This window comes from Melospiza melodia, chromosome 4 (genome assembly GCF_035770615.1).
Source record: "Melospiza melodia melodia isolate bMelMel2 chromosome 4, bMelMel2.pri, whole genome shotgun sequence".
Classification (NCBI taxonomy): Eukaryota; Metazoa; Chordata; class Aves; order Passeriformes; family Passerellidae; genus Melospiza; species Melospiza melodia.
The window spans coordinates 17,293,625-17,305,896 of record NC_086197.1 but is presented as its reverse complement, the minus strand read 5'-3'; the positions used below and the strand labels follow the sequence as shown (position 1 = coordinate 17,305,896).

Sequence of the window (12,272 nt, the reverse complement as noted above, 5' to 3'; positions counted from 1 at the left end):
ATGGGATTAGCACCCATGAGTTTCCCTAAGGTCCAAGTAAATAATCACAGCTCCAGCAGAGATCATTGGGTTTTTCAGTTTTGGTTGGTGGAGCTCATCTCTGAACCAATGACCAGTCAGTGCCATCCTTTCTGTACTGCTTAAAAATGAGCCAAAAAGTTTAGGAGGAAGGAAAATAGGCAGTGATGCATCCATATGCAAGGAACAGGGGAAAGTCAGCAACAGAAGGTACAACCATGCAGGGCTACAGTGCATGTGTGGATTACCCAGGCACATTCTGACACTGAATGACTGGGAAGAAGTTAAAGCTTCTTAGGGAAGCGTTAACTTTTTTTTTTTTAAACTGAAAACTGCTCAGGATTTTAATAAAAAAATCAAAGGAAACTAATTAGAACGGGGCAACAAACTTCAAACTTCATTTTTTCAAACAAACTTCATTTGTTGTTTAATATTCTTTATCAGCGACACATGTAATCACAATTTATGCCCTATTTGCTTATGCACTCAGGCAGTGAGGACTTCCAGCAAAAATTTCTCCTTTTCCTTATGCCTTTACTTTACCTGGAAGGCTGCTTAAGCTTTTGGACTCAAGTTTCAGAAAGTCTGGCACCCAGGGTATTTTTCCTTTCTCACTTAATCCTGGGCTAATGAATGAAATCACAAGGTACAAGTCAACACAGCTCCTGAGAGTCCAGATCACACTGCAAGGATTCTGTAAAAACTGGCAACACAGCTAATCCCAGCAATGCCAAAACCCATCTTACTCCACACCACTTGAATAGACAAAAGCTCAAGTTATTTTTAACCAGCAAATTAGTACTGAAAAGAATGAGTCAGCACAAGAAGTTCTGAAGAGGGCTTCCTCATCCAGAAACAAAAGCCAGGCAGGAAAGTTATGCATTTTAAAAATGTTCAAGGAAAAACAAAATAATGTTTTGACAAGTTCAGAGAGCTGCTAGTCCAATATCCAAGCAGCCACTGGTGTGGGATCCCTGGGAAACAGAGATATCATATGAAGATGCTTTCCCCTGGCATCCCCTACCAGTCCTGGCAGTGGGACTAGATCTTCAGGTGGCAGCAGCACCGATGGCCCAACCCTGCATGAAATGTGCCTCACTCCTCTTTACGCCCAGGTAACACCTCTGGCTTCCAGAGCTGCCCTCTCAGCACGTGCTCACTCAACACCCTGCACAAAGGGGGACACAAAGGCCTTGGAAACACCACCAAGGCACAAATAAGGGGTCATTCTTGAAAAGAACTTATGTAAGATCCAGCACTGCCAGATCCCGATTTGATTAATTACTGCCCAAAGATTACCAAGGGCAGCTGAAAGTGCACCCTCTTTCATTTGCTATTTGAGGCCCCTGTTCTCAAAGAGGGAGCTGGGAATTTGAGTATTTTTAATAAGGCACTCTGTATTTATGCAACAGTCCCTTAGTTATGCTCCATTATCCCACTTGGCCTTTTTTTGACCTCCCTAGTGTCCATTGTTTGACTCTGCTATTCCCAGCAGAGCTAAATCCCTGAGCCTTGCCAAAGAAAACAGTGTCATGAATGTGTCAAATCCCAAATTTGTATCCAAAATCCTTGTTTGGGCTCATTAACGGGAAACACAACCACTCAAAGATGCTTTTGGTGGCTTGCAAGTATATTTGAGGGTAAGAGCAGCAAAACAACAAGCTGGTTACCCTAAGAAAACAGTGCCACAGGAAAATGTATTTATCCTGAACTCTTGACCTTCCTATTCTATTACAGTTGGTGTTTATGAGGAGTATGACCTCAGAAACACAATCACCTTATGAGTGATTATAGCAATTTAGGATCACAAACCACATTTCAGGAAACAAAAAGGTGAATCTCACCATAGCCACCTTGAGTTTCACCTGAGTGGTTTGTCAGCCAAACTGTGAAGCAGGAACCCAAAGAAAGCAGTTGGTGGTAACTAAGTCAGAAGATAGAGCTGAATGGCAGATCTGTAATTAAATCTTTGTTAACAGGAACACTCAGAAGCAGTCTGCAGTGGTCTTGCTGCCTATACTCAAAGCTCTTTCTCTCACAGAGAGACAGCATCAGTCTATTAGTATACCCTATTAATTTCACAGCATGAAGAGAGATTTGGTAGGATTACAAGTCACAGCTTGCTGTATTTTTTTTGTCTCCGAGGCAAAGAAAATTATTTTGTTTCTTTTCAGAAATCCTGTGAACAGGGAAAGTACATGCACAGAGCAGAGGAAACCATTTAACAACCTTTCAGAAAAAAGGTTAAGCTCCATCTGAAATTTTTCCTGAAAGCAGATGGAAACAATGCATTTTTTAGCAAATTTTCAGCCTTTTAAGGCAAAAATATCACCTATTTACACTATCAGCAAAGAAGAAAGAAACATTTATGAGGGTGGCCTGGCAGAATCTCCCTATGGCAGGAGAGAGAAAATAAGAACAACTCTCAGTGGGCAAAATAACACACTATAAGCCTACTTTAGAGCTGGTTCTAACCAGTTGACAGTAACTTCCAAAACAAAGGAATGTAAATATTGTTAACTCCATTGATTATGCTGAAAACACCCTAAATTGAGACATGAGCACTCTCCTGACAGGAGGAACAGTTCTGCCACCTCTCTATCACACCCAGCTGCACTTTGTTTCTCAGACACCTGACACCCACCCCTCAGTCATGTCCATGGGCTGCTGTAGCAGCACTAGAGCTCACTCTGTCTCACTCCTACAGCTTCTTTTCAAAAAGTAGTGCTTGCATTAAGGTCCATTAGGATCAAAACACCATTAAAAATGTCCATATTTAACCTTTCAGCATATTTTCTTAATTATTCTCCCTCTAAAAATCATAGAATCATTCAGGTTAGAAAATACCTCTAAGATCATCAAATCCAACCATTAACCCAGCATGTCCAGTGCACCATTACACCACATCCACAAATAACACATCTATGTGTCTTTTAAATGCCACCAGGGTTGGTAACTTTACCACCTCCCTGGGCAGCCTGTTCCAATGCTTGAGCACTCTTGTGCTGAAGAATTTTTTTCTTAGTGTTCAATCTAAACTCCTCTGGCTGTTTCCTCTTGTCCTTCCTACTGCTTGTTACTTAGGAGAAGAGATCCATCCCCCCTCACTACAACTTATTTTTAAGAAGTTGCAAACAGTGATAAAGGCTCCTCTGAGCCTCCTTTTATCCACACTAAATACCCCCAGCTCCCTTAGCTGCTCCTCATAGCACTTGTGCTCCAGACCCTTTATCCATTGCCCTTCTCTGGACTTGCTCCAGCACCTCAATGTCCTTCTTGTCATGTCCTTCATGCCACAAAACTGGACACAGGAACAGAGGTGTGGCCTCACAAGTGCTGAGTACCAGGGGACAATCACTGCCCTGCTCCTGCTGGCCACACTGTTGCGGACACAGGCCAGGTGCCATTGGCCTTCTTGACCACTTGGACAGAGCTGGTTCTTGTTTAGCTGCTCTCAACCAGCACCCCCAGGTCCTTTTCCACCAGGCAGCTTCTTCCAAGTCTGTGGTGATGCATGGGGTTGTTGTGGCCCAAGTGCAGGACTTTGCCTTGTTGAACCTCATTCTGTTGGACTCAGCCCCCCAGTCCAGCCTGTCAAGATCACTCTGCAGAGCCTTTCTCCCCTCCAACAGAGCAACGTTTCTGCCCAACTTGGTGTTGTCTGCAAACTGGCTGAGGGTGCATCTGATCCTCTTTTCCAGGTCATGATACAAGGTCCTTGCTGCAAGTGCCACCACAATATTAACAAGCAGATAAATATTTACAATGCAAGCTTTCTTTAAATGGTGTAGATGCCAAAGCAAACTTCCACTCTGGAGTAGATTGAGTGGGATAAGGCTGTGGATGGAAAGCACAGGACAACATCACAAGGGAGCAGATGAGATCATGTAAGGAACAGAGTCAACACTGCAGTCACTTAAATCACTCCACTGGGGTAACCACCAGACCAGAGCACAGTCACAGGCTCCCTGTTCTATGCATGAAGGAAATTAGACAACTACTTATTACCATGATATTTTCTGAAAAATCCCTTTACCAGGATGTCTTCTCCTGGGAAGCTGAGAGGCCTCAGAAAATGGAAACAATAATTATCTGATTGTTTGGGAGTGTGGTCTGGAGATCGTTCACCAACAGGTGCAGCTTTGATTGGTTCCATGTGAATTGTTTTTAATTAATGACCAATTACCATCAACTGTGTCAGACTCTGAGGAGTCAGCCACGAGCTTTCATTATTCTTGCTAAGAATATTCTTGTATCCTTTCTCTTTCTTTAGTATAGTTTTAGTGTATCACTTCTTTTAATATAATATCATAAAATATTAAGTCAGCCTTCTGAGAACATGGAGTCAAATTCTCATCTCTCACCTCATCCTGGGGACCTCACAACACCACAACTACTAGAAAAGCAAGCTAACAAAAAGTGAAGAGAGTTCACTAGCTTTGTCACTACACCCAAGCACGCAGCTGCAGGTGCTTCCTGCGGTACATAATTCCTACCAGTGACTCCTCTCCCAGACTTAGCTTTTCTGTCCTTTTTTCAATGCAGAGTTGGTAAAGTCACCTCACTTGGTTGCCCAGAGTTTCCTCCCTCCAGGAGCTCAGCAGTGAGGCCACCGGCCATGGGAGAGCCAGGCTGCAGGCCACGCTCGCTCTGAGGGACAGAGACAGCCTCTGCTGAGGGCTGCCACCTCACACAGGAGAGGCTGGGCTTCTGCTCTCTGACCCAATTAATATATTTAAGTATTTTTTATCCAACATTAATTGAAATAAGGACTAGAACTTGTTCCCTATTCCCATCTGAGTGGTTGAGCCTTTAGGCTAGAGTCATTCTCATCAGCTGGCTCAGTCCCACTCTCTCTGGCCCTCAAAACACCACCTCCCAACAATGTGGAGCTGCTTCATCTGCAGGAACAAAGAGCCTGCCAACCAACTGCTAGGGCTCTTCCTTCAGAGAAAGAAGCAGATTCATAAATCCTAGGACAGTGAATAAACTGGAGCCCCAAACCTCACCACAATCACAGAATCTGAGAGTAGAAGGACATCACTGGATGAGGTGGCCAGCTGGGAAACATGTCCTTGGAAGACCCCAGTAGCTCCTACAGCAGCGCCCAACATGCAGCAACAGACCTCAGGCCAAGCCAGACCTTTAGATGAACAGAAACTTTTAAAAAAGGTAGAAATCGAAACACAATGTGTGCAGAAGCTTCCAGCAGTAGATGACAATTGAATGTACAAAGGATCTGAGGACAACTGTGGCATTCACATTCTCTGAAAAAGTTCCTTTGCCCAGGGTTTTCTCCTGGGAAGCTGAAAGGCAGTGAGAGAGGCCTCAGAGAAAAATGAAAACAATTCTTATCTCATTTGCTTCTCCTCTGTTTTGCTCATGTGGAATGTGTTTGGAGATTGTTTACCCACAGGTGGTTGTTTCATTGGATTCTGCTGTGAGTTGTTTTCACTCATGGGCCAATCAGGGTCAAGCTGTTTGAGGACTCTGGAGAAGAGTCACGAGTTTTCACTATTATCTTTTAGCATTCAGTAAGTATCTTTTCTATATTCTTTAGTATAGTATAGCATTCTTTAATATAATATAGTATATTAAAGTAATTAATTAGCCTTCTGATAACATGGAGTCAGATGCATCATTCTCTCCCCTCGTCAGTGGGCCTGCATTTACTATAGACTACCTACATTATACAGATGCACTATGTACCCAAATCTAAACCCAAAGCAGCAAAACAAGAATCTGAAATTAATTGGTGTGTTTGCCCTGGTTACACTGTGACAGGCCTTTGACTACAGGTGTCCACATTTAAAAGTTTTAGGTTTTACTCAAAATTGTAAAAGAGTAAAAAGCCCAATTTTTCAGATGGAAAAAAATATTATTTCTAAATAGGAAACAGCAGATTTTGAATTAAGCCATGTCTAACATAGAAAATCCAGTTCTTAAGATATAACTTTTTAGATGAAAGCCAGCTTGAAGACAATGATTGTAAATTTTTTTCTGTTTTCCAACATTAGCTCTCCTCAAAAAAATCCAAGCTACCATGCCCACACATTTTCTAATTAGCATGAAGTGCAAGATTTTTGTACTGCTGAAGCAAATAATTGTATATCTATTGATTTCAAGGGCAGCACAACTTCACCTTAGACATTTTTTTCACCTGCTTTCAGCAAATACTACATCACAAATTTCTATTTTTCTCTCCCCCTACCCTTCCACTGCCCTCTTTCCTGTTTTTGCCCTCCAGAAACCCAGGTGTGTGCTGTTTCCATGGCCCATTAATATTGCCATCACATGAACACCCCTGTTCATCTGTTATCTCATGGGCTGCAGGTACCCAGGTGCTGATTTCTCTGTGCAATCCTCACAGCTGCTGCAGTGGCTTTTTAGTGGACAGCCTATGAGTTTTAACCCCTTTCCTCCTGGCTTTCTCCTTTTCACTACTTTTAATGGGAAGAAAGAGCTGATCCATTCCTGCCAGCCCCTTCAGACACCAAGACCATTCACCCATCCACCCCAAACAACTCATCAGCCTGGTCTTGTAATACATACAAATCTTGAACCATCACTCATCTCCATTTTCTACACTGTCACCTGCTTCAATCTTTGCCTCATTCTCTTTCCCCTCCAGTTGCCACCTGTTTTGAGTCAGGTGCCCAGCCTTCCCATGATGGAGGAATATATACAGACATCACCTCTATATGGAGATTTCCTGTCTGTGGGCATAGAAAACTTTCTCCATCTTCTGAGAGAAGCTTCATCTGGGCTTTCATAACCACCTCTGCCAGTTATCAGCTTCTCAAAGTGGTGATTACATCTCTCTACACCAAAAAATACTTATGGTTATCATGAGAAGAGATTGTCTCTACTGGTACAAATGAGAAAAAGTTACCTCCCAACTGTAAGTGAACAGTGCTTTTAAATAGGCAAAAACCAGACTCCAGAACATTAGAAAAGGATAAAAGATTGTGTTTTAAAAAGATGTTTTTTTAAAAGAAAAGTATTTTAAATATTTATAATATATTAGGGCAATTTATACATTGTTAGAGAAGGTTATATGATCTAATAACCATAATGATCTCTCCATACAGAGAGGCTACCACCTTAAACTGTGTGATGCCTAACATACAGATTTTGTAAATCTAGTCTCTGACTGCAAAATATTATCTCTCTGGTCTCAGTTTTAAAATCTGTGTAGTTTTGGTTCAAATTAAACAGCCTACATTCCCTGTCTGAGGTCTTAGTGGGAGAAAAAATCTACCAGCTTTTCAAAATGTATATTTTATTTAGTTAGGTGATAGTTAACAAGATTCCTATCCAATGCTCTAGGGATTTTTATTACATCAAAAATAAAGCTGGTGGTGTTTTACTCCTTTAATCATTTTAACATGAAGTAGAAAGCTGTCTATGTTGAGAGATTCCTGGTTCATTAATGCCCATCAGGGTGAAGCACATGAGCAAGTTCTCAGAAAACCTCTTTTCCAAGACATGGGTACTGAAATCAGTTTGTTTGTTTTTGCAGTCTGAGATGCATAATTCTCCAGAGACCTGAGCCTGATAAATTCCCTTTTATAGAAAGGGAGATCCAGGTCAAGCTGCCCTGCAGACATCAGCTGTGACTGCAGGGCAGATACTTGCTAAAAGGTATGAATTTTTAAACTCCAGGACTATGGAATTCCCAGGATTGCTAAAAGCCATCAGCATTCATGGGAGTGTATTCTGCTGGTTCAGAAAATGCTCATACACATTCATAGGACTATGGATTTCTGTGCAAATTCAGAGAGCACAATGAATTCATCAGATAACTCCCAGGACAGGCTGGAGAGTGGAGAAGCACTGAGTGTACTATTTAGCAGTGTGATACCAATAACAAGGGTCGTTTTTTGAAAACTCCCCTATCAGTCTTCAGTATCCTAAGTGGATGAGTGCATGGAGAAATTACCACACATTTGTGTCATCCATGCAAAAACACTATTCCCAGAATCACACAGCAGCTATTCAAACCTTTCTATTAAGACTGAAGATGAAAGGAATTTTTTTTGCTTGTTTGTTTAGTTTATAAAATATCTTATTAAGGCTAAAAAACAGCCATAAAACATGTTTTTCTTGAGGGGAAGAGGTAAAGAGCAGGGAGGGGAAAAGACAGGATACAATCAGGTAACTTCTGTCTAGAATCTACCCATCTATCTTTGCATCCTTCAGTACAGAGGCCCACATAAAAATGACATTTTTTCTTTCATTTTTTTTCTCTAATTAGATTTCCAGATTTACTGCTTGAAGAGACAAATTGCTTCCTCATTGTAGCAATCCACCCACACAGCACCTAATTCTGGCTTTACCCCAAAACATACCAGACACTTCATACTTTTTTCCCCCTCACCTTTGTAGCTGTCAAAATTTGGAGTAAGTTTAGTCTGCTTTTTCCTGCTTGCAGGAGGCAGAACCAAGCAGACAAATTCATAAACACTTTCAGGAGAAGGTCATGTCCTTTCAGCAGGCACTTGGATATCACAGCCACAGGACCAAGGGATATCAGGCTGAGCACAAGTGAGATTCCTTTGAGCACAAGGTGAAATATCAGCGTAATTCAGTGTGAAAAGATCACAAAGAAACTGAAGTAATTGCCAATCACCCCCTATCTCTTCTTATTATTCAAGTAATTAATCATAATAATGTGTGCTGTAATCAACTGACTGCACTAATTCCATTTATGCTTCATACATTGATTGCAGTAACACAAAATGAAAGTTCCACTTAGTCAAAGACTTGATACTTGGGGTACAACATCCTCTCAGTAATAACAATCAGTTTATCAGCCTAATTTTTATTCAAGTAAATTCCTTTATTGCACTTTAATTAACTACTATGGCTTGATTCTATTTAGCATTAGAGTAGGAAATAATTGCAGCTAGCTTCACATTAGGAGTTACTATTATCACCAAGGAAACGAGGACAATCAATATTCCAGGGAGGACAGGTACTGAAACTGCCTCCTGAACAAACTGCAGATCAATAACCATGATGGAAAATGGAAGGGAGATTTGCATTTGAAGGAGTCCCAGAGGAAAAGTATGGAGTACAAAGATAAATGTGCATTTTTTCTAACTTGGTTGTTCATTTGTGTCTGAACCCCAAGTCATCAGGGCCTGTGAGCTAAACCAAATAGGTAGGGCTGTCAGCAGCTGGTTGTCTGCCACCATGAAGATTTTAGGATAGGATTTTAGGACAAGTAGATCACAAATAATTAAAAATAGATTTGATTTTCTTTTGTTAACAACTGCAACAGCAATCACAATCACATATTTTAATTGGAATATGGGAACAGCTGGCATGTGTGTACTACTTCTTCCTGAAACCTGATCTGTATTATGGGCAAGTGTACAATAAAAATGCTCAATGGGAGTAAAGGCTCAATTCCAGGGATACCCTGTTCCAGGGCTTTCTGCAGGATAAAAGGATGCTATTCCATCCAGCTACAGAAAACATGGCAGCTGTTAATATTAACAAATTAATGCATTAAGCAATCACTTTCCAGATTCACATAGGAAATATCTCCTTCAGAAGCTGGACAGTGGGGAGAATCCCTATGTCTAAGCATTCCCAGGGAATGCAGGCAAGATGTGGGCTCATTTCCAAATGCTGCCTTCCCCTGCATGTAGTTGCTCTGCTGCATTCCATAATTTTCAGATTCCAATAGGAAAAAAGATAAGTTATTAAATACTACTTAATTCTCCATCAAAATTATTCAATGTCTCATATGGTCAATAATCTGGCTTCCTTACTGTTACCCATTTTCTAAATAAGAGCATGCATTTTAATTTTGCTTTACAGTAAAAGAAAACCAGCAAAAGTTTCATCTAATTCTAGGCAGTCTAGAATACCTGAGAAATTACGTAAATGCTGAGAAAGAGAAGAGATGCATGAATATCAGAACAGTGCAGAAAATGTGTTTATGTAAAATTTAGTACTATAAAACATAATGCAAAATGCTAAGGGTGCTTAGGAATTACAGCTTCTTGAATTGGGTTTTATTATAGTTTTAAGGTGGTGATGTTGTTTAAACCCAACTAAAGTTATGTTTTATGCCATGTGGTTTCTGGGAATATCACAGACTGGGAGGTGAGCATTTTCACTTCCTGTAATATTTTGTTTACTCAGAGCCACGTTATCCATGATACCCTGAAGAAATTCAGCCCCATTTACCTCTTTCAAGTCTTGGACAATAGCAGTGAGCCTCTCATTCTCTGCCTGAACATTGGTGACCACAGCCCTGCTCTGCTTGAGCTCGTTCTGCATCTCCAGAATCTTGCCCAGGTAGTAGGCTTCCTTGGATGCAGACTCCTGGAGAAGGGTCTCTTCGCGCGTCTCGCCATCTTCGGCCACTTTGCGGTGCACGGAGAAGGACTGGCCAAAAGCCTGCAAGGGGAAAACAGAGCACAGTAAAAACCTACTGAAGCAACAATTACCAACAGTAGAACAATCAGAACAATTATCAACAGTACAGAGCAGCTGCACAGCCAGCAGGAATGGGATAGATCTGTAAATCCCAAACTCTGACCTATTAAACGCTGTCCCAGCAGCTGAGGGCCACCATGCCACTTGGCTGGAATGAAGCATCTTGAGAGTGCTCCTGTTTGCAGTCTGGATTTATGGCCCCCATCCAGTTCACCACCACTGAGATCAAGATGGTGCTCTGCTAACTGGCCATTAATTAGTGCCAGTGTTTAATCCTCCTGCACGAGGCCAGCCCATAATTCATCAACTCCTTTCTTCTCTGGTTCCGCAAAATAAATGTGTTTGTTTTGGCTTAAAGAGCACAAATAGCTGATAAATCTCACTGAATTGCTTTCCATTTCCAACAACCCTTCCCCCTACAGGAGCTCATCTCCCGGTATGGAAAAATGTTCCTATAGCCTGGAAGAAAATATATGAGCTGAGAACCAAGCAGTGGCCATCTACACCTCTGGGAAGCTGAAAACAGACTGTGTGAGCCCTTTCATTTCATTTATACTCAGTGTTTTTTGCTTCTGTTGGATATTTAACTGTTTGAGAAATGTTTAAGTAGTGAAAGAATTTCAATGCTTGTCTCCTTTTTACTGGCTTACACTGATCAATTTAATAAGGCAGTATTCCTCAGTGACAATTTCTGATGTTATTTTTGACAGCTCTGGAGTAACCTGGAAGAAAGCTAACTACAAGACAGAATAGTAGACATGATGGAGAGATCATTTAACTATAAAAAACGGGGGAAAAACCCAGCATAAATATAATAAATAAAATATAATAACATAAAAAAATATAATAAAATAATAGACACAAAAATAAAAATAGCAATAAAATATAAAATAAAAGCAAAACCTGATTTGAGTGTATTACCTTTTAAGAAAAGACACTTAGTTGAAAATGACATGACCTGATTCTGGAGAATGACAAAAGAGGGCTTCTAATGGGAAGACTATTTAGCCTAACACAGGCAGAAGTTCTCTCATGTATCTTAAATCCAAGTGAACACATCTGAAACAACATCTTTTTTTTTTTCTCTCTCCTAACACATGAGAGAAATTTGAGTCATGGTAACATGCTATTTCAGTAAAAAATTATTCCTAAAAGCCTAATTTCTACCCAGTTCTGCAAAACCACAGCACACATTTGTACCCACTGTAAGCTGTGGCCTCCTTTGCCTTGCCAAATTAAATCCATTGCTTCACTGCTGCTATTTATAGCCTTCCAGAACATGTTCTAAGCTTTACTGGCACTAGAACTGAAGCAACCCTGAGAAACTTCAAAGTAAAACTCTCTTCTAAAACTTCTCAGCTTTTAAGTCTACTTCACTTGGAGAATCCTGTGAACTCAGCATTAAAGGATTCTAAAAATATTCAATAATGTATTAACCCAGCTGTCTTCTCAAAAAGCTGTAAGTTACTGAAATAGCAAGCATCAGCAACTTCCAAATAGGATTTTCCAAATAACAAGAAATTCAATTTAATGAAACTTAAGCACTGATATCTGTGAATCTAAGACAAATGTTTTGGGAACACTGCTAATAAATTATCTTCCTCTACATACTTATGGCTCACTTTTCCCAGTTTGAGACTGAGCAAAAAGCAGCAGTCAAATAAAGCAGTCAATAAAGTCAAATAATACAAATATTCCAATTTGTATTTACAAATTGTAAATAGATTTATAAGACAAATGTAAAGGGGTAAAACCAAAACACAGCAAAAGAGCAGGCAGGACTTGCAGGGGTGGAGAAG

At 40.6% G+C, this 12,272-nt stretch overlaps 1 protein-coding gene across 8 annotated transcripts in view; it reads right to left on the bottom strand.

Moving 5' to 3' along the window:
* The window catches only part of BICD1 (BICD cargo adaptor 1), a 171,877-nt gene that overhangs the window by 74,664 nt on the left and 84,941 nt on the right, over nucleotides 1-12,272 (bottom strand). For all 8 annotated transcript variants that reach the window (XM_063154064.1, XM_063154065.1, XM_063154066.1 and 5 more), the window contains exon 2: nucleotides 10,222-10,434. In XM_063154064.1, coding sequence (XP_063010134.1) covers nucleotides 10,222-10,434 — 213 coding nt within the window. The remainder of the gene's footprint in view (nucleotides 1-10,221; nucleotides 10,435-12,272) is intronic.